General features: G+C 37.6%; 1 protein-coding gene across 1 annotated transcript in view; it reads left to right on the top strand.

The window, feature by feature from the left end:
• Positions 1-16,521, top strand: part of atp10b (ATPase phospholipid transporting 10B) — a gene marked incomplete at its 5' end in the record, with an annotated part of 44,845 nt that extends 28,324 nt beyond the window's left edge. Inside the window, 9 exons of the mRNA XM_084133851.1 lie at positions 886-1,070; positions 3,803-4,103; positions 4,225-4,301; positions 6,531-6,656; positions 7,381-7,581; positions 8,088-8,168; positions 8,257-8,361; positions 13,188-13,375; positions 14,335-16,521. Coding sequence (XP_083989977.1) covers positions 886-1,070; positions 3,803-4,103; positions 4,225-4,301; positions 6,531-6,656; positions 7,381-7,581; positions 8,088-8,168; positions 8,257-8,361; positions 13,188-13,375; positions 14,335-14,521 — 1,451 coding nt within the window. The 3' untranslated portion in view covers positions 14,522-16,521. The remainder of the gene's footprint in view (positions 1-885; positions 1,071-3,802; positions 4,104-4,224; positions 4,302-6,530; positions 6,657-7,380; positions 7,582-8,087; positions 8,169-8,256; positions 8,362-13,187; positions 13,376-14,334) is intronic.
• Between the last annotated feature and the right edge of the window lie 7,579 nt (positions 16,522-24,100).

The raw sequence follows: 24,100 nt of genomic DNA, 5'->3' as shown, positions 1-24,100 counted from the left end.
ATAAATGGCTCTTGCGCCCGGCGCAAATCTAAAAGGGGTTGGTCTGAAGTAGCTTCATTATTCATAGGTGTGGTTTGGGTGTAACGTGAAATAAACCAATCAGAGCGACATCTCACATTCCCTTTAAGAGCAGACGCGCTTTTTCCTTGGCGTATTGCTATTATAACGGCGGATTTGCCAGGTGCAAACGATAGATTTGCCAGGTGCAAATCTATCGTTTGTAATAATATGATTTGCAAAAATGAAAACTGCTGCTTTTGTGTAGAATAGAGAATCAAAGTGTATGCGCGTTGTGCACGCTATACATTATGGTCAAGCATGCGCCCTTAAAATAGCATAATGAACACCGCGCAACGCGCCACTGACTTTAGACTAGGTTTTTTCTGGCCAGTGGCGCAATTGTTTTATGGAACAGTAAAATAGCACCAGGGATTGTTTGCGCCGGGACACGCCTCCTTTTTTGCGCTGAACCGCCCAGGGAGCGCAAGTTAATTCCCTAGTTTAGCGACGTGCTTTTGTGGAGGGAAAAGCGCGCTTTGCGCGGGTGCAAAATAGGAATGAAACATGCGTCGGTGTACAAAGTCAATTGCGCTGGGTGCAAGATAGGGCCCCGTGTCTCTTTTGGACTAACCGCTCGATTCGTATGGATTAATTTTACGATCTCTTAATGAACTTTTTGAAGCATTAAAGTGGTGGTTGCGTACCTGTCAATGGAGGGACAGAAAGCTCTCAGATTTCATCAAAAAGAATTTCATCTTGATTTGTGTTCCGAAGATGAACGAAACTCATACCGGTTTGGAACGGCATGAGGGTGAGTAAATGATGACAGAATTGTCATTTTTGTGTGAACTAACCCTTTAATTCGTTTAACTCTTATCCCCACAGGGGCCACCGGCATTGAGGACCGTCTCCAAGAAAGTGTCCCAGAAACCATTCAGGCTCTGAGACGGGCTGGCATGCAGGTGTGGGTGCTGACAGGGGACAAACCTGAGACGGCTATCAACATTGCATACTCCTGCAAGCTGCTAGACCATGAAGACCTGGTGTTCACCTTCAGCACAAACAGGAAGGTAGTTGATCTGACACTGTGCCATTCGGTGCCAACTAACTAATGCTTTTATAACTGAGCAGACCAGACACTCCTTCCAATGATTTGGCCTCCATTAGTCAACCAGCTTCATCAAAAAAATTATGCTCAACATCGCATTAACATACTTAAATCAAGTCTTTTCAAAAGGATCAACCATATCTCAATATGAGCATGTTGATGGTTTTTCATGTGTTTGGGATTTAAAACACTGAACCCGCACAAAAGGAAAAGGGTTAATTGGTTTATCTGGGACAACAGAGGCTTCAGTGTTACACAGTTTCATCCCCTCAAGAGTGAAGTTCTACACAGCGTGTTCAAACACATAAATGCGCTTGCAATAATTTGTCAGATATGCTGTTTTTCATTTCATGTCTGCCTGAGTCTGTGTTTAAGAGAGCTGAGAAAAAGTGCATTCACCATTCTGAATGGCTCATATTGCTGCTCTGTAATCCCATTTTCACACTTCTGAGGAGGGCAGGAAACCGTTCTAGTTTCATTTCAACATTAAATCCCTTACTGAAGACTTTCACATATTGTTTCACACACATTTTATGAAATCCCTCATCTTATGCATCTAAAACCTTCTCTTTCTGTTGTCCAAGTAGTATTTTTTTTTAAGGTACAATATTTATTTGTCATCATCTTGTATATTAGTTTATTCCCCAAATAGAAATCTGTGTGGAAAATGATAGACTCATAAGCCATTTATGTAACAGTGAAATGGGCCGCAACTGAAATTTAATTTTGACATAACCTTAACCTAGATATATTCTCAAACCAGTCACGTTAGAACATATAGCAGTGAAGTATGGGGTGCCTCATGACATTGTGATGTCACAACTCATGAATATTAATTAGGTTATACTGCCATTGCAAGATAGCCTATCAATTCACGTAATCTCATTTAAGATAAGATTTGCAATGCTGCCCAACTTGATGTGACATCATGCTAGCGTGTTCCACAGTGCATGTGATAACAAGACAGATGCAGTTTTCAGAGCCAGATGCTGCAGTTGATCTTCACAGCAAACCGAAGGCATGATGAGAAATGAATTACTAACATCACAGCTTAAAGCTCATTGGCTTAGAACATCTGTCATATTTTTGGCTTGTCTAAAATGTTATTTCATTTATAGACTAAAAATGGATGTAAAAAGGATACAATACAATAGTAAAGTACCCTACCATTCAAAAGTTTGGGGTCAGTGTGAATTAAACAAAATAAATGAATACTTTTATTTAGTAAGGATGCATTAAATTGATTAAAATGGACAGTAAAACATGTCTAATGTTACAAACGATTTTCATTTCAAATAAATGCTGTTGAACTGCCTATTCATCAAGGACTCCTAAAAAAATACGCTTTTCACTAAAAGATGAAGCATATGAACTCAACATTGATAATAATCAGAAATGTTTCTTGAGCAGCAAATCAGCATATTAGAATGATTTCTGAAGGATCATGTGACTGGAGTAATGATGCTGAAAATACAGCTTTGACATGGAAGCTTGTTTATAAAACATGGAATAAAACAATTTAAAGGGGACATCGGATGCCCATTTTCCATAAGTTGGGATGATTAAAATTTTGAAACATACTTTGGTTAAAATTCCTCAATGGTTGTGTAAAACAACACCCTTTTTACCTCCTCAAAAACAGCTGTGTTCACAGCGACCCGTTTCGGTGTGTGTCTCTTTAAATGATAATGAGCAACTGCTCCCCCCCCCCCCTCTTCTGTGGGGGTGTCACACAAGACACATAAAGTGCTGCCTTGGTGGACAGTATACACATGGATGAGGGCGGAAATATGCTAATAAGGGAAATATGCTAATACAGGACAGTCCGTTAGCGGTCGTGGGCGGAGCATTAGCAATATGACATCATATTGCTCAGAAAATCCAAACGGCTTGATTTTTGAGAGTGTTTAGGCTTTTTGAGGATTAAAAAAAAGGAGTGAATGGATTTTTTTCATTGTATGGTGGTGGTGCAAAGACACATTTATATGCAAACACCATATAAAAGTCAATTTTGCATCCGATGACCCCTTTAAAAGAAAACTGCGACTTTTTTCTCAAAATTGCGAGACTTAGGCCTAAACTTGCATTGCGAGTTATAAAGTCAGAATTGTGAGATATAAACTCGCTATGACTTTTTTTCTCGCGGTTACAAGTTTATATTTTGCAATTATGACTTTATAACTCACAATTCCAACTTCTTTTTTCAGAATTATAAATGCAAGTTATAAAGTCCAATTCTGATGGGGGAAAAAGACTGACTTTTTTCTCAGAATTGCAACTTTATATCTCACAATTCTGACTTTATAACTCAAAATTGCGGGTTTATATCACGCAATTCTGAGAAAAAAAAAAGTCAGAATTGTGAGAAAAAAAGTTGCAATTACTGTTTTTTTTTTTCTGTGGCAGAAACAAGCTTCCATAGAAAACAGTTCATTTAAATTGTAATAATATTTCACACGATTAATGTTTTTACTGTATGTTTCAGCATTGTTGAGCATAAGAGACTTCTTTCAAAAACATAAAAATCTTACACACCCCAAACTTTTGAACGGGAGTGTACACTGAATACACATCATATACATCATCAGGTTAAAGTGTATTGCAAACGCATCCATTTTCCACTGCAATAAATAATGTGAATGTAGTTTATGTTTTTTTAGTTAATACTAACACAATCCTTGTTATATATTGCAGTCTGTGTGTAAAATGAGGTTAGAGGACACACTGGGAGAGTTGCGACGGAGTTCCCTGTCACCCGGAGCGGAAGTCCAGTTCAGGGGTAATAACTCTGCGTTTACGCTGATGGAGCACAGTATCGGGCTGGTGATAGATGGGCCGACTCTGAGCATGGCCATGTCAGACGACCTGGTGGAGCAGTTTGTGGAGCTTTGCAAACACTGCCGTGCGGTGCTTTGCTGTCGAGTGACGCCGCTGCAGAAGAGCAGTGTGGTCAAACTCATACGGCAGAAACTGAGGGTCATGACCCTTGCTATAGGTAATGAAACCTTTGATTTGAGGTGGAAGGGTTTCTGAAATCATTTATAAGATTACTTTTGTGCAGGTTTGTGAAGTACATTGGTTTTCTGTTGTGATACATTATGATTTGTGGCGATTAGGTGACGGCGCCAATGATGTGAACATGATTCAAGCTGCAGATGTTGGCATTGGGGTTTCTGGACAAGAGGGAATGCAGGTTTGTGATTTTGTGTTTTGTAACAAACTCCCTGGTGAAGTTAAGGCACTGAAATGTATCAATCAATAAGACCTTCATTTTTAAAGAGGGATTTTCTGATTGACTGGATCAGGTGTGTTTTAAGTCTCCATTGTAATCGATGTTTCTTTCCTATTGTGACAAATATCTGAGTGAAACAGCTTCCTGAACGAAAAAAAAAAAAAAAAATGTAGGGCTAGATTTGATTTTGTCCATTGGGAAATGAGGCAGGGGCACGTTGATATTTTTAAAGCGCCCCCATTATGCTATTCTAAAGGTTCCTAATTTTGTTTTGGAAGCATCAAAAGTCAAAAAACACGTACATTTTTTTCATTTTTCAATGATTCTCAAATGGCTCGTTGGATGATTCGGTCTCTCTAAATCCCTCCTTTCCGTGAGCTTACACTGTTCTGATTGGCCAGATTGCCCAGTCTGTTGTGATTGGTCTACTGCTTACAGCGTGTTTCAGAAGCTAATCGTCCATTACCATAACTGAACTTCAGCTCCAGAGGCTTCCTCAGTCCTCAGAGATTGTACACACTGTACAGTCAGTCAAGTCAAGTCAAGTAAAGTCACAACTCTAGAAGAAAGTCGACAGAAAGTAGAAGAGCGACGACAGTGAAGAGCGAGAGAGGACAGGCCTGAACTTGTGTTGTGTTTTGTTTTATTGTGACAACAGTCGTCCGTGAGGGGCTGCTGTCTTTACTTTTCGTTTTGTATTTGTTTTGTTTTGGTATTAAAGTTCTTGAATGTTCGCCGGTTCCCGCCTCCTATATGATTATATCCATCAACAAACCAATGTGTATATTTCTAATTTATTGCGGGAACTGTATCATTAACTGTATCAATAACAGCACATACATTAGCCAAGCACTAACGTGAATGAATGATTTAACATTAAAGTTTAAAAAGCAAATCTTGCTCCATCCTTCATCGTTACTTAAATTAAAGATACCTTTTTGATAGACCTTTTTTTATCTGATTACATTTTTTTCAGTGTGCGGGCAACTTCGGCTACAGTTTCATAAAACCCACATTCAAGTGTTGATAAAAAAGAATGCACAGTTAGTTAGAATAAAACAGGTTAGTTATGATAAAACAGGTTTTTTTATTGCCATTGTTGTTTAAAAGGAGAGGCTCTGTTCTTTCTTTTGATATATTGCATGCTCAGATATTCGGGCCATGAAAGTTTTATGAAAATTATTAAAAATGCTGGTGGTAGCTGGCAATTTTTTTTTTTTAAACGCTAGTGGGAAAGTATGGAAGCTTGTTTCCGCCACAAAATAAAAAAAATTAAATGATAATTGCGACTTTTTATCTCACAATTGCGAGTTAACATCTCGCAATTCTGACTTTATTTCTCAGAATTGCGAGATACAAAGTCAGAAATGCGTGAAATAAAGTCGGAATTGCGAGATATAAAGTCAGAATTGCGTGAAATAAAGTCACAATTGCGTGTTATAAAGTCAGAATTCCGAGATATAAAGTCGCAATTGCGTGTTATAAAGTCAGAATTCGGACTTTTTTTCTTGCAATTGCGACTTTATATCTCGCAATTCTGACTTTATAACACATAATTGCGAGTTTATATCTCGCAATTCTGACATCTTTTCTCACAATTGTGAGATATAAAGTCCAATTCTAAGGGGAAAATCTATTTTTTTTTACCTCAGAATAGTTTATATCTCACAATTCTGACTTTATAACACGCAATTGCGACTTTATATCATGCAATTCTGACTTTATATCTCCCAATTGCGTGTTATAAAGTCAGAATTGCGAGATATAAAGTCAGAATTGCGTGATATAAAGTCGCAATTGCGAGAAAAAAAGTCAGAATTCTGACTTTATAAGACGCAATTGCGACTTTATTTCACGCAATTCTGACTTTATATCTCGCAATTCTGACTTTATAACACGCAATTGCGACTTTATTTCACGCAATTCGGACTTTATATCTCGCAATTCGGACTTTATAACACGCAATTCTGACTTTATATCTGAGATGTAAACTCGCAATTGTGAGATAAAAAGTCGCAATTATCTTTTAAAATGTTTTATTCTGTGGCGGTAACAAGCTTCCATAGGAAAGAGTTAAAAATAACGCTATAATGATGCGAACAAATAAATAATTTATAATAAACATTCCATAAGAAAAGAACTGTCAGTTTAGATTTCATGGTGACTTTAAGTGCTGTGTTTGTCTTGCAGGCCGTCATGGCCAGTGATTTTGCCATCACTCGCTTTAAACACCTGCAAAGACTGCTGCTGGTTCACGGACACTGGTGCTACTCAAGACTGGCCAACATGGTCATCTATTTCTTCTACAAGAATGTGGTAATTATCACCATGGCAACCAATTTTGTTACATTTGTATAAGAAATGAGTGGCGTTTGAGTTGAGCGATTAAGCAACCACCTAGCAACAACCTAGAAACCACCCAAAACAACCTAGCAACAGCATAGCAACGTGCCAAAAACTCTCAGAACACCTTAGCAAACTTATACAGTAGCAACTTCCTGGCCAAACCCTAACATTGTGGGATTGAGTTTTTTAACAAACAAGCACAATGCAAAGATGTAGTCTACTAAGCGTAATAATACCAGTTTTACATGTGAAAATTAACATTTGCACCATTTTTCAACTCAAAATACATAGATTGAGAAGGGGGGACTGTACAGGGGGCCCAAAGACCAGGAGGGCCTATAGGGATCTTCCCTAAGGGCCGGGGTCCTGGAACGAGACCCAAAAAATATGCCTACTTTCTAGAATTCTAGAAGTCAGAATATGTTCAGCACTATGGCTTTAGGTCAAACTGACAAAACCAGCACAGAAAATCTTTGAACCAAGTCACATGATCCACATACTCCAAACAGACTCAACTATGATAATGATAACAGAATTGGACGAAAAATTCTCTCTCATGCCTCCTACAAGTGATTAAAGAGTATGTGTTGCACGTTGCCCGTTTAAGGGTTAAAAACACTTATGAAATGTAAGTAATTAGCATTAACACTTCTTTAACTAACTTGAATTAACTAACCTGTATTATCTCATGCAGGCGTATGTGAATCTACTGTTCTGGTATCAGTTCTACTGTGGCTTCTCTGCCACAGCAATGATCGACTACTGGCTCATGATATTTTTCAACCTGCTCTTCACCTCGGCTCCTCCCATTATGTTTGGGATAATGGACAAAGAGGTGTCAGACTCCACTTTATTGAGCCTGCCCGAGCTGTATAAGAGAGGACAGCACTCAGAGGTGAGAAATCACACTGTCACTTATGACAATCTATCATTACTATATCACTACCTTAACTCATGTCTGGGGTAATTGGGTTAAAAGATATTTCTATTAGAAAATTCAGTAACACTTTATTTCTATGCTCCCCCAAAAAACATTCTACTGACTATAAATAACTTTGCAACTACATGTCAACTAACTCGAACCCTAACACCTAACCATAACAGTCAACTACTACAGTCTATTAATACTCTAAAGAGAGTTAGTTGACATGTAGTTACAAATTTACTTGTAGTTAGTTGACTGTCTAAAGTGGACCATTGAAATAAAGTGTAACTGAAAATTCATTATTAAAAATGAATTACAGTGTTACAGAATCAATTTAATTCAACCATGGCAGTTGTAGTTATATTTTCTAAATGCATTCAGCTATTATTTTAATAACAAATACCATAGCAAGTTACAAGTATCTAACCATGGTAAAGCATTGCATGTCTTGTAACACATTTAAACGTTTGATACAGGGCTACAGACGTTCAACGTTTTGGATTGCAATTCTAGATGCTTTCTATCAGAGTCTAGTGTGCTTTTTTATTCCATACTGGGTAAGAACATCTGTTCAGTCTCTTGTCTGTTTCTGCATCATGTGTTTGGAGTAACTTGTTATCTGATCACTACTTGTACTTTCTCAAGACATACAACGGTTCAGACATCGGCATATTCTCGTTCGGCACTCCCATGAACACGGTCTCTCTGTTCACCATCATCCTGCATCTGGCCATTGAGATCAAGAGCTGGGTGAGTTTACGCTCCAATTCATCACTGCAGAACACAATCACACGGCATCTATCATCTCACATTCACTTCGAATAGAGCGTGGTCAGGGTACCGCCATATTTAATCTTTGACAGGAATGAAAACAAGGCTGTGAGGGATAGAATACAGTGCGTTTAGTGTATTATAATAACAATCAGATTGTTTAGCAGATGAAATGCCTTTCAGAAAAAAATAAACTTTCAGTATACAAAAACTGTTGCGAGTAGTGAAAATTATGTGATCTTCAAATCCTATAAATGAAAATAAAAAAAGTGTTAAATTAAATATGGCTTCTAACTTTGCTAATGTCTATTGGTGCAACATTTTCTTTACTGATTATCATTTTAAATAAAGAATGATTGTGAATGACAACACTGATAAATCATGTTTTTAAAAGTCTCAGTTATTTGATCACTTTTGTTCCCTGGTGCCAAATTATAGTGTTAGTCAAGGTCTCTGTAGGAGCGTTTCCATTACAGATTTGCACAAAACTTTTGCGATTTTTTCTAAATGTCGACAAAAAACTATTGCGAAATGACGGCGTTTCCATTAACTGATGTTATGCGACTAAAACTTAATTTTTTCCTCTCGCAAAAAGTAAAATCATTCCAAAAACCATGGCAATGGACGTTGGTAGGTTTATGTACTATATCCCAGCCAGTGCACTAGCCATTATTATTAATCGAAGGAGATGTATGTGTGTTTTCAAAGCATTAATGGTAAGGAACGACCCTTATTATACTTATGAGCGGCACATATGAGGTGTTTCTGGGTGTTTCTCCCTCATTTCTGCTTCTAGGTCTTGATTGTGGCATTTATTTGAGGTTTATAATCCATTATTCCTGTAATTCTTTTGTCTTATATGAATTTAATAAAGAACTCTGTCTCGTATTCTGTCCAAACATACCGCGTCATCTACGTCAGGTGACCTGTAAATGCGCAAAAACTGTTTCCATTGCAGTTTTGTGAAATATTTCTTTCTCAAATTGCCTGAAAAACCACCTCATGTGAGCGTAAAAACTTTTTTGCGATAAATGGAAGTTTTTGTGAAATTGACGTGTTTCCATTGGGCGTATTTTCAATTCGCAATTTCAATTTGCGCAATTTGTAGGGTAATGGAAACGCGGCTTGTGATAGTTTTGCTACTGTACCTTTAAGACTAGGTCTTGGTTATGAATGGCTAGCATTTTTTGTGTGTGAAATGAGTAAGAGCATTTTTGTAAGAGCATGTTTACTTTGTCTGCATCTCTTATTGTTGGTTATAAACTACCATTCAAAAGATTTGGGTCAATAGTATTTATTAAGAAATTGAGACTTTATGTACGGACACATTAAATTGATCAAAAGTGACAGTAATAACATTTATATATGTAAATGTTGTTCTTTTGAACTTTCTATTCATCAAAAAATCCTGAAAAAAATCTGTCACAGTTTCCATGAAAATATGAAGCAGTGCAACTATTTTCAACATTGATAATAATAAGAAGTATTTCTTGAGCATCAAATCATCATATTAGAATGATTTCTGAAGGATCATGTGACACTGAATAATGTACACTAATTTTAATATACACTGAACAAAATTATAAACTTGTTTTTGCCCACATTTTTCATGAGCTTTCATGAGCTGCATTTTTCTATGTACACAAATGGCCTATTTCTCTCAAATATTGTTCACAAATCTGTCTAAATCTGTGTTAGTGAGCACTTCTCCTTTGCCGAAATAATCCATCCACCTCACAGGTGTGGCATATCAAGATGCTGATTAGACAGCATGATTATTGCACAGGTGTGCCTTAGGCTGGCCACAATAAAAGGCCACTCTAAAATGTGCAGTTTTATCACACAGCAAAATGCCACAGATGTCGCAAGTTTTGAGGGAGCGTGCAATTGGCATGCTGACTGCAGGAATGTCCACCAGAGCTGTTACCCGTGAAATGAATGTTCATTTCTCTACAATAAGCTGTCTCCAAAGGCGTTTCAGAGAATTTGGCAGTACATCCAACCGGCCTCACAACCGCAGACCACGTGTAACCACACCAGCCCAGGACCTCCACATCCAGCATCTTCACCTCCAAGATCGTCTGAGACCAGCCTACCGGATAGCTGCTGCAACAATCGGTTTGCATAACCAAAGAATTTCTGCACAAACTGTCAGAAACCGTCTCAAGGAAAATCATTTGCATGCTCGTCGTCCTCATCGGGGTCTCAACCTGACTGCAATTTGTTGTCGTAACCGACTTGAGTGGGCAAATGCTCACATTCGATGGTGTCTGGCACTGTGGAGAGGTGTTCTCTTCACGGATGAATTCCGGTTTTCACTGTACAGGGCAGATGGCAGACAGCGTGTATGGCGTCGTGTGGGTGAGTGGTTTGCTAATGTCAACGTTGTGGATCGATTGGCCCATGGTGGCGGTGGGGTTATGGTATGGGCAGGAGTACGTTATGGACAACGAACACAGGTTCATTTTATTGATGGTACAGAGATACCGTGACGAGATCCTGAAGCCCACTGTTGTGTCATTCATCCACAACCATCACCTCATGTTGCAGCATGATAATGCACATTCCCATGTTGCAAGCATCTGTACACAATTCCTGGAAGCTGAAAACATCCCAGTTCTTCCATGGCCAGCATACTCACCGGACATGTCACCCATTGAGCATGTTTGGGATGCTCTGGATCGGCTTATATGACAGTGTGTTCCAGGTCCTGCCAATATCCAGCAACTTCGCACAGCCATTGAAGAGGAGTGGACCAACATTCCACAGGCCACAATCAACAACCTGATCAACTCGATGCGAAGGAGATGTGTTGCACTGCGTGAGGCAAATGGTGGTCACATCAGATACTGACTGGTTTTCTTATTATTAAATAAAGTTATTTTATTAATTTTTTCCTAAGTGTTGACAACTTAGTATTAACTAATAATTGTTGCAAACTGGTACTTCCAACAAAATATTAGTGCATTCCTGGAACTGGGCGTAGTTTGAAATTACTCCAAACCATCCCTTTAAACATAAAACACTGCAGCGCTGCATCTTCCAGAGCTGAGTCAAGCACGGCGGCCATCTTGTCTGAAGACACAGGCACAGCAGGCATGACGTGAACAGTCTCTGGCTGGGCAGGCTTGACATGAACAGTCTCTGGCTGGGCAGGCTTGACGTGAACAGTCTCTGGCTGGGCAGGCTTGACATGAACAGTCTCTGGCTGGGCAGGTTTGACGTGAACGGTCTCTGGCTGGGCAGGCTTGACGTGAACGGTCTCTGGCTGGGCAGGCTTGACGTGAACGGTCTCTGGCTGGGCAGGCTTGACGTGAACGGTCTCTGGCTGGGCAGGCTTGACGTGAAGAGACTCTAACTTGGCAGGCATGACGTGGAGAGACTCAGACTTGGCAGGCATGACGTGGAGAGACTCAGACTTGGCAGACATGACGTGAAGAGACTCAGACTTGGGAGGCATGACGTGGAGAGACTCAGACTTGGCAGACATGACGTGAAGAGACTCAGACTTGGGAGGCATGACGTGAAGTAGCTCAGGCTTGGCAGGCATGACGTGAAGTAGCTCAGGCTTGGCAGGGATGACGTGAAGAGACTCAGGCTTGGCAGATACTGCGGGTTTGTGGGGCTCCTCTGCAAAACCCACAGTAAATGAGGAACCGCTCAATAACAGGGCATAGTCTATGTATTGTGCCAGAGACCAATGAATTTTCCCCCCAGGCAGCTGGGAGCAAACAGGCTCATTCAAACCTACCCTAAATATGTCCTTGAGGGCCACATCATTAAAGTCCAACAGGTGAGAGAGTTCACAAAACTCTGCCACATAATCCTCGATGGCCCGGTTGTCTTGACGAAGACAAAGGAGGGCAACTGCTGGGTTCATATTCGGTCAAGTATTCTGTAAGGTATCCACTGGAGGCAAGCTTATTGAGAACCCAAGTGCAGTTTATTACAAATAAGATCAAACATGAAACAAAAACATGGCGTGGCATGAAAAACTCAAAATGAAAACATGAACATGAACATAGACTTACAAAGTGTTCTACAGGAAACAATACTTGATCAAGACACATGGCAAACATGAGGGCATAAGACAGGACTAATGACAAGACAAGAGACACCTGTGAACAATGATCAGACAATTAACCAATGACAAGACACAGAAACATGACAATGACAATGACAAAACCAAAACGTGACACATACCTGTGAGGTGGATGGATTATCTCGGCAAATGAGAAGTGCTCACTAACACAGATTTAGACAGATTTGTGAACAATATTTGAGAGAAATAGGCCTTTTGTGTACATAGTAAAATTCTTAGATCTTTGAGTTCAGCTCATGAAAAATGGGGGCAAAAACAAAAGTGTTGCGTTCATAATTTTGTTCAGTGTATATTCATATAGAAAAAATATTTAGAATTGTAATAATATTTCACAATATTAGTCTTTTTACTGTATTTTTTATTTTTTATTATTAAATAAATGCAGTCTTGGTAAGCATACGAGACTTCTTTCAAACACGTTAAAAAATCTTACAGACCCCAAACATATAAATGATAGTGTATACAACTAGAATAAAAGTATGTTCTTCTAACTAGAATAATAATAAAATTAGTTGATTGTGTGTTAATATTTGAATATTCCAAAAACAGTCAATCTTTTTTGCAGCTTATTTTCAATTAATGATATTTTTTTAATACTTTAGAGGTTTTTACGGTTATAGCATGCGTCTCAATTATTCTCTATGTAAAAACATGCATAAAAAAGTATTTTTAATGAAATGACCCCTTTGTGTTTGACTTGCAGACGGTGGTGCACTGGGTGATCATGATCGGCAGTGTGCTGGTGTACTTCATCGTGACTCTGGCCTACAGCGCCATCTGTACCAGCTGCAACCCTCCCTCCAACCCCTACTGGATCATGCACAAACAAATGGCCGATCCCATGTTTTACCTCGTCTGCATTTTAACAACTGTTGTCGCTTTACTGCCAAGGTAACCAAAGTTTAGCATTACCATTATGTGTATAATAGCATCATATCAATGACGTTGTTTAGATGTCATACATGAATAGGGTGACCATCTGATTATTGCTCAGTTGCAGGACAGTAGAAGTGATTTTGTGTGTGAGATAAATTTACTACTATACACTATGTAAATATTGATTTACATTAGTTGGAAAGCCTATTTGCCATCACGTTGGATGATAACGTTTTAAATCATCATTTCTTATTGTGTGGTATTGTAATTTCAGGGGAGAAATAAAATAATACAGACATAATTAAAATATGGGACAAAGCTCCCAATTTCGGGACTTGGTCACCCTTTACATGAACGAATGAAGTCTGGTTTTCTGGTTACGGCTACCGCCGTAGCGCACACACAGTCTGCTCCGGTCCAGAGACATGACATCACCGAGCGGATCATGAGTCGGCGCAGACCAAAGAACGTTTTCGGACTCGGACCCATTTGAATTCTGCACATAATGCTATATTTTAAAGCGATATGGAGGAGATTAGGTGGAAACTGCGGCTTTACTGAGTTCAACAGCTCTGGCCGAGATGTGATATAAACTAAACGCTATTGGCTATTTTATAAAAGGGGAGGAGCTGTTAGAAATGTCCCGCCCTGTCTTCCTGTTTCAGTAGAAATTACGTCAACACATTGAATAATGCTGCGCGTTTCAATGCACTTCAGTGGGTCTTTAAGAGGTGTGAAGCGGCGCTGCGCAGACCAATCGTTGTATGACATTAAAGTACCGCGAGAACAATTCGAAAGCATACAGAGCTTTATTTACGACATGGCGTGAATGCAGCATATTACATTTGATCATTTTACTGATGCACCGATTTTTATAGATGCATCATTACACCCCTAATGAATGCAGGACTTCAAATGCAAATGCATCTTTTCTCTCAACATGGCCCTTGTTTACTACTATTTTTTTTTTTCAGGTACACCTTGCATGTCCTAAGGGGAACTCTGGCACCCTCCCCTCACCTCAGCGCACGGCAGCTCGAGCGGCTCCCCCCCTCCCATCGGGAGCAGCGGATCAGAGAGTGGCGTGGTCTCCGAGACACGTGCATTTCTCCTTCTCTCAGATCCCAGGAACACAGCTCCTCTCCCTGCCCCAGTGCATAAAGTACACACCACAGTCCGGCACGCCACCCTCCCTCATGCACAGAGAATGACAATGCCGCAAAGCATGAATTCTTCAATACACAAAATTGCCAAAACTGAAAAGATATTTATGTTTTGCACACATGGATGCACTGCAGAGGGAACTTCCGGCGGCATTAGATGCCAGGTTTTGCTGTGCTCATGCACTCCAAGGAATGAAGCTGGGCTTTTCAATTTTGAATGTGCTCTTTGCTCTCACAAACCATTTGCATGATCTTCACTTGTTTCTGGGCGGCTCAGTCCACACTTGATCAATACATGCATATAATTTCTCAGCGGCGTGAAAGTAATCTGTTCGGTGGATGCAGCTGAGCCTTTTCCCTTCTGCGAAACCAACTTCTTGTTGTCATGTGGACCACATTTGTATGCATTTGCGCTTTGAGCTGCTCATGTAATAATTGAGGTTTGCAGATGTTACATAATATCTTGGTTCATTTATTCAGAGCTTGTTGTGCATGCTGACAGAAATACAAGCACCAGTGAGATTAAGGAGGCTGGATCTTCTTCTTAATTCCTAATAAATTGATTGGCTCATAAGGCTTGTTGATGATGTCTGTGTGCGTGTGCGTGTAATACACTAAGGCAGATCACACAGTCCTACGCCGACATTTGAATATTTAATTGCACTGCTGACGTCTGGCTGACGTTCTTCACTCATGACGGGGTCAGTGATGACCTCACGCTCAGACAGATCATAGCCGAGCGAGCGTGTCTCTTTTCCCCATCCTTCCAGCATGTGTGTAACATACACCACCGTCAGGGGAAAAAAAGTCCATCGCTGCTTCTATTTGCAGAACCCAGGGCGGTTTTATGTAATGATGACAGACATGTTTCTGACGGGCCGCTTCTGCTCTCTGGTGGCAGTTTGACGAACTGCGAATACTATCATCCATTTATTAAAACCACGTGACAGTGTTTCATGTCACTTACTGAAGGATTTCTTTAAAGGCAGGAACTACGGGTGAACCTATTTTTTACAGTCTATGGGGTGAACAAGCTTTAATTGAAATTTAACTGTTAAATTAAATTATACATAAAACATTTTTTATATGATTTTTAAACTTTTAATATATACAAACAAATGTCACTTTGTGTGTGTGTGTGAAAAGGGTCATTTAAAATGTTATTTGATAAAAAACCTGTATGTAATATGTAAATGTACGTTTGTAATGACATTGCATGATGCCGTTTGTAATGAAATATTATGTACGTAAACATTTTAATATAATTCAAGAAGCAATGTTTAGAAGTATGGGTTTTTATATCTGTTATGAGAATTACATCATGATTCATGTTTGTAATATGAACAAAATAGAAAAATGACTTCTAAATGATGCTATTTGATTCTGTAATAGGTGAATGGAATATAAAACTATAAAAATGCAATTTTTATTTTTTATGCATTTCAATTGTGGATGTTTTTTAATAGTTTGATCTATGGAAAGTCAAAGTTGTTAAATCCAACCATCAACCCTATCTGACCTCCCCTTTAAACAAAGAGACCTCAAATAAGTTCAAAAGAAATACAAACAAAAAAATAACACAGTTTGTAATATTGACCTTCCTTTGAAATGTACATTAATATTGAGTATTCTACATACTATCAAAAATATGTGTTTTTTTTTTTTTTTTAAGCAGTAAAGCTAAAGCTTGTTTTGTGAATTACAGTAGGCTAAATGACATCAGTTGCACTGGTTTGCTATTTATACACCAAAGTCTCGATATGCAAAGTCCCATGAGAAGAGATACTTTATACAGTATAACTTCGATGATCAGAGTAACACGAGGACAGTGTAAATGCATAGTTTACTTTGAATGTTTATAAATCTAAAAATAAACAACAACAGTGTTTTATAGGTGCCAGAATGTTCTGTACTCAATTGTCATTGAAAGATTTGCATTGCACAAGTACAAAATGAATTTATTATATATATGGTATACAAATAAAATAAGTTTTATGTAAAGTTATTTATTGCCAGAGAATTATTGTTTTTAATTTAGTGAAATATAATTAATAAATTAACCTGCTTATTCTGTAAAAGTCACTTTGCAATAAGGTCACATTTGAGTTATTGCATTACATGAGCTAACAATGAGAAATATGTTTTTACAGCAATCATTAACCTTTGTTAATATTAGTTAATGAAAATCATTAACTAATATTAATAAAGGTTAATGAATGCTGAAAAACATATTTCTCATTGTTAGCTCATGTAATGCATTGACATTCATGTTAGTTCACAGTGCATTAACTAATAGAAATTTGACCATAAATGTTGAGATTAACAAAGATTGAGAACTAAGATTAGTAAATGTAGTAGAAATATTGCTTATTAGTTCATGTTAACTGAACTAATGTTAACAAATTAAACCTTAAAATATGTAGTGTTACCAAATTACTTGTTAGGATTTGTCATTTTTATAAACTATTAAGAAAAGTCTTCCCTTTTTTCCTAACTAGCTTAATGTATTCTGGGCAATAGAAGAAAGGATAGGCCATAAAACACAAGCAATTTAACAAGTCCCAGAAGGCCAATGAATTTTACAAAAAGCACCGGTTTCATGTGTGTGTGCACTGTGTGTTTGTATTCAAATCCCATCTCTGAGCTCCAATCACAAATCATGTTTTTACTACAGCAGCACTTCCACACTAATGATCCAGATGTGTAGTCAGATGTTCCGTTTCCCATGCTAAATTTTAATTACCCAGTTCTGTCTAATGGCTGCCAAATGCAGACTGCCTGTTCACATAGGTAGACTAAAGTGGATATCTAAATGCTTTAATGCATCTAACATGTGGGCATCATATCAGGAAACCAAAAATGTTAGGAGACCTCGCTGTGGATTTGCTCAATGTTGTACATAAACGTGTTGTCAGCAATGAGCACCTCCTCCATGATGGACAGCTGGCTCAAGCGGCCGCCACATATCTTCACAAACTCCATGAATTTGGATGATAATAATATAATAAAAAAAACAGATATTCAAGTGTGAGTTTAAAGTGTGTGCCTTGTCAATGACATGATTTTAGCTTAGCTTTAGCTTGTGTGTACTGTAAGTGAATTAGATTAATAAGAGCAATGGGTATTAAAAAAGAAAACGGGTCCATTTTGATTTCTTGTGGACTTGAAACCAAGTTCATATTCAGTCTAAATCCTAACCTATTAGTTTTGCCATGACTCAGATGGTGACGCACTGACCTGCATGAGATACATGAGGACAGCTACTCATCTTCAGCAGCTTGAGCGTGTCACTGTTGTTGGCGACCAGTACCTTCAGGGAAGGGTCATCAACCGGTGTGTCATCCATTTTTATAGAGGACAGAGACTTGGAATTCAAAAACACCACCGTCAGTGCTGAGACAAAGTGTGACTGAGAACAGACCAGACAAGACAGGCAAAGTCAGTGCCTCTGGCTTCTCATACCCTTTACATGAAGCATTATTTCATTATTTCATGAGGTCACCCCCGCTATGGTGCTATTTGTTTTGTAGGCATGCTGGTTAATTTTCAAACATGTCATGAACTATAAACATAAAACTTATATTCTTTAAATTTAATACATAAACATGCTGTTTGTTAAAACTAGTTTTAAAAATTGCTTCAAAAATAATAACTACAACAATACAGTACAGTGAAAATCATGTTTCATGTATTGTTGATTTTGTTATTTTTCTAGTTATCTAACATCAAATCCTCAGTAAGGTTAGAGCCTTTAAAGGGATAGTTCACCCAAAAATGAATATTATGACATAATTTCCTCACCCTCAAGTTTTTCCAAACCTGCATGGGTTTCTTTCTTTTGCTGAACACAGAAGATTATATTTTGAAGAATTTTGGTAACCAAACAGTTTCTAGTCCCCACTGACTTCCATAGTATTTTTTTATCCATACTATGGTACTAGTCAATGGGGTCCATCAACTGTTTGGTTACCCATATCATCAAAATATCTTCTTTTGTGTTCAGCAGAAGAAAGAAACCCATGCAGGTTTAAAACAACTTGAGGCCTTGTTCAAACATCATTTTTGTGTTTAAAGATATTTCAAGCTAATTTTGGTTAGTTGAAGTGGTAATTAACTAATAAGTTCATCCTTTTCCACCAGTTTGACTCAATTAGGCCAATAGATGTAGCCTCTTTCTGGAATTTAATCCACTGGTGTAACTGTTGGACAGTGTTACTAATAATGGCTTTGTTTTATTATAGAGTGCATTAGTGCCCACCCGCTTTTTCAGTGCCATTTGTTCTGGAAGTATTTGTTCCATTCATTTTTTCCATAGGGAATAAATAAAAAAAAGTATCCTTTAAAGTGTTTAAGCCATGAACCAATTCAGCCAGCTACGAGGTGAATCACAACATTACAAACTTTGATTTGAAGCAAAAAGTATTTGAAATTCGGACAAAAAGGCAGAAGACTGTGAACGGCTTTAGTGAGGGAAAGAACTACAATCCCATGAAGCACTGCAAATGACAATCCATTAAAAATTTAAAAGGATGAATAAATATAAAACAATTAATTTAGTTTTTTTAAACTTGATAATTTATAGAAACAATATATATAAAGTGTATTAAAGCAAAAAGCGAGACTCAACTTGAATAAATCATTCGCAGTGCTTCATGAACTGAGCGTTTCCTTTAGAGCTCTTTTGGCACAATTTGCTCGCCGCAACTATCTGATTGGTGGATTGTTCTGTACAGCATCATGGGTAATGTAGTTTTCGCACCACAAATTCAGATGTTAAACAAATGCAAACAGATGGCTTTAACAGAAGCATATAACATTGATTTACAACCTCTGAGCTTACATTAGGTCTGTTTTTGTACGGTAGATTATTTCCTCATCAGAATGTTTTGAGAAGAACCTCATCCATTGCCTCCTTAAATGGCCCTGACCTCAACAGAGAACGCTAGCCAGAGTGAAATGACGCTTGAAGGATAATTCAGCATCCAGGTGAGGGCACTGACTCATCCAGATCTTTCTGGATGTTGTATAATATGACGACAGTAAATAGAAATAAGGACACAAACAACAGAGCCATCTGGAAGCCATCACACTGATCTGTGATGAATCTCCTCCATCAAGATGGTACCTTTTGAGTGCTGTACGGTTAAATAAAGAAGCACAGCTTTCTTTGTTTTTAAATCTTTTGTGACTAAGCAAGCCACAACGAGCTTCAACTTGTCACTTTCAATACTAGTTATACAGCGGTGTTTCAAACTGTCAGGATTTTGTGGAGGGTGAAATTACATGGTACAGAAGTTTGACAGCTGAGACATTCTAGTAGTTTTGAACAAGCGACAAGTTTTAAACAGATGTTGGATGTCATATTCAGCTGGTATGTCGCACGGAAAGGGTGAGCAAGTTTCTGTTGTACCTCAGACACGTCCATGATGCTTGGTCATGCTGTGGAAATCAGACCCAGTGTCTAAACAGTGCAGTTCACCAGCTGTGAGAGAATGTCTCAGGCTGCTTTAGATTCTGTGCAGCTGTCAACCTGGAAACAAACAATTTTTATCTTTTATATTTTAAAATCTTTTGGTATTTTTAAAATGACAATTTTGATCTTTTTCTTAATTATTTTCTTAAAACTACATACTGCACATGCATGACATTTTGTTTTGTTTTTTAGACATCAAGATCAGATGGATCTTTACAAAAATGTACTTTTCAACACTGTACTGTGCATTACACAAACACACAATGTTTCTTGAGCATCAAATCATCATATTAGAATGATTTCTGAAGGATCATGTGACACTGAAGACTGGAGTAATGATGATGAAAATTCAGCTTTGCATCACAGGAATAAATGACATTTTAAAATATATTAAAAGCGAAAACAGTTCTTTTAAATTGTAATAATATTCACAATAATACTGTTTTACTGTATTTTTTATCAAATAAATGAACATGAGAGACTTCTTTCAAAAACAAAGAAATCTTACGACCCAAAACTTTTGATCGCTAGTGTACTGTATACAGTATGTAGATCATTTCCATGAATGTTCCATGAACAGTATCACCCTTTCTAAAACTGACCTACCTTGAAGCTCACATACTGCAGGTGCTGAGCATGTCTTTTGATGATCTACTGGATGAGAGGTGCGTGGATCTCAGATGAGACGTATCTGGCTGGTTCAGCTCAAATGCAAATCTCCTCCAAAGATCTGGGATGTGAAAGACAAAAAAGCCCGGTCCACCAGAGACAGGTAGTGGAATATGTGGTGATATATGGTGGTGGTGGTGATGTGGACCTCACATTTCTTCAGTGGGTTTCTGCTGTGAGGTGGAAGACCCTGTTTGCACGTACACTGGCGTGACACTCCTGCATCTCTTGTTTCTGCCCTCTGAGGGGGTGAAGCTCTGACACTTTGATTTTCCCCTTTTCACACTGTAAAAAATTATCGTAATTTTAACGGTAAAAATGCTACAGTGAAAAACTGTTAATTGGTTAACAGAAAGTTTCCGTACTATTTACGGTAAATAACTGTGATAGATCTAATGGTACATTTAATGTAATTTTACTGTAAAATACCGTTAAATTTACTGTTTTTGAAAGTGAAAAAGAACAACTCATTGTATAATTTACAGTGAAAAACCGTAAATTGACATTCCCACAATTCCCTGTGTGACACTTCACATTTGATGTATTTTTGTTGAAATAACTATGTTTCTTCATAGTTTTCTTCGTTTTTTTTTTAATCAGTTATGTACATTGGGGTTTTATGTTACATTTAATGTTGTTAAATTAATGTTTATTGCATTTTTAAGATTACATGTGTGTTACCGTGATGGTGTTTAATGTTTGTGTGAATGACACTGTGCAGCTTCTATAGTATTAACTTTCTTGTGGAAGAGCTGCTTGTGATGAGCTTTGATTGATCATGTGACTATCATCACTGCTGTGATTGGTGGTTATCAGTGTATTATGGTACAAAACAGATATTAATACTTCAATAGGACGGTAAACTCACATTATATCAGATAATAAAATACGGTTTATTACTGTAAATTTTAAGTTAAGTCTGTAAAACCAATAACGGGTTGCTACCGTATTTTTGATGGTAAAGTTCTGGCAACCACAGCTGCCGTTTTTTTACCGTAAAAATCACGGTTAAATTTTTTTACAGTGCATCCTGTTTAGTGGAAAAAATCCCAGGATTCAGATTTCAGAGACAAAACTACAGTGGCCCCAAAAAGCATTTGGACATTTAGTGCAATGATGTTCATACAGCAGGCATTAAATAACAAAAAGTCAAACTCTTCAACATAAGGAACTAATTCTACACACACAGTGCTGTCCTCCAACTGCTAAAAACTGAAATAATGGTTTCCAACTTTTTGAATGGTATATATTCAAGACATATATACAGTGCTGAAAAGTCTGAGACCACACTGGGAATATAGGATTTTTTTTTAAAAAAGCTGTAACTTACGGAGCCACTAAAGGGATATGGGGGTGGGAAGAATTTGGGATGGGAAAAAAAATATTTTTCAAATCTTTTGCGTTCTCTCGCAAAACCTGTTGTGAACACAAATATCTTTGCAAGAGAACGCAAAAGATTTGGAAAACATTTTTTACTCCCATCCCGATTTTTTTTCCACCACCATGTCCCTTTAGGGGTTCCGTAATAACTAAACAGGATTTTGAAAAATGTACTCACTAATACAAATATGACATTTACTATGTGAATTCAAAAGGTCAGATGATCTTTCTTCCACTGCAACACAAGAACATGATTTTGCAGCTCAAGCTGATACAAAATACTAAGAAATTCCCAGATTTTTGACTAATTATTTTTTTCAAGTAAACTTTTTAAACAAATTGATATGCTTACAATATAATTTGTAATGAAACTTTTAAAAAAAATAATGCAACAGTAGGCATTTTCACTAGTGGGTCAGACGTTTTGATTGCACACTGTGTATTATATGATATACACTGTACAAAGCCTACTGGGCATACTAAAACTAAACAACCAATACATTAAAATAGAGTTAGTATGTCATATTGGTCACAGATCAATGTTTTCTAAGATATGATTTCTCTCTATATATCCTACCTTGTATATGGCTACAGCCCACGCCTTTTATAGACACATAGATACAGACCCCAAATCTCAGCAACATACTGATATGTTCAAGCCAACGAGGAAACCATATCGCTGTAGTCGTCTACGAATAAGATACTTAGCCTATTGTTCCAAGCTTCCTCATCAGGCATACCATCCCAAAAAACATTATTTACTATGCTGTGAAGTTTTACTTGCAATTTGCACAATCTGTGACTGTGTGTATGATTCTCTGTTGCTCCCACAGCTCTCTGAACTGGGAGACCGCTGGCACGTGAGCGCGAGAGAACAGGATGGATCAGACTCGCGCGCGACAACTCCACTGCACCAGAGCGCGCGCATCCTATGTATCCTCAGTAACGTAACCCAACATCTGAGTTTTTTTTATTTATGGCATTATTTTAATAAATTAAATACACTTTGTTTTCAAATACAGATTGTATTTGTATAAAACAACACATATGTTTTAACAAATATATTTATTACAACACTAAATATTGGGGAGTCTAGCATTTACAGCCTAAATATACATAATTGTGTACATACATTCAAAATACACAAGTGTAAATACAACACACATAATAAATTCAAAACCTATGCAAATGTGTACGAACAATACACGTTAAAAACCTATATTAAAACCACAAAAATGTACAGAGTAGACACGTAAAATGTATACATGCACACAAAAATTCAAAATTAACACTACATTTAAAACTACACAAGTGTAAATTACAAATATTAAATTCAAAACCTATATAAATATGAACAGAATACACAAATTCATAACATTAAATACTATAAATAAACATAACTTTATTAAAAAGTCATCACTGTGCATTGATGTGTTGTTGTAAACATACCTTAAGTAATAAAACTATACACATACATATGTTGACTATGGCCCTAATGATGATAATCAAAGGTCTTAAGGCAGGAATGTGTTGGAAGATATGTTGAAGAATGTTTGTTACCAAACAGTTGTGGGGCACCATTGACTTCCATAGTATTTTTTACTATGACTGTAAAACAAATACACAATATGCACAAAGATTAGAGTTGTTAAACACATGCAAAGCATACAGTTTGTGGCATTAAACATCACTTGTGTCTTCACAGAAAAGAAATGTAGCCTGCCATTATGAAATTGAACTAAACAGTGAATCTGAGGCACATCCCTCCTAATAAAATTATTATAAATAGAAATTCAAGCAAGTGATTGTTTGTGTGTGTGATTGGGGGCCGGTTGCATAAACTGCTTAGTCGATTTTTTTCTTCAAGACTGGTCCAAACGGTCCTAACTCTTTAAAGTAAGTTACATAAAAAAAGCTGCATTGGTCTAATTTGAATAGGAAAAGTAAGACTGTTTACTTCTTGGTCGAAATAGTTCTAAATACACAGTCAACATAGTTTATGCAACTGGCACCTGGTGTCCGAACACTCAAAGCGAATTGCTCACGTGACTGAGC

The sequence above is a fragment of the Abramis brama genome (genome assembly GCF_963993115.1).
Source record: "Abramis brama genome assembly, chromosome: 13".
In the NCBI taxonomy this organism is placed as follows: domain Eukaryota; kingdom Metazoa; phylum Chordata; class Actinopteri; order Cypriniformes; family Leuciscidae; genus Abramis; species Abramis brama.
The sequence above is the reverse complement of the archived record's forward strand: the minus strand, read 5'-3'. Positions and strand labels throughout refer to the sequence as shown.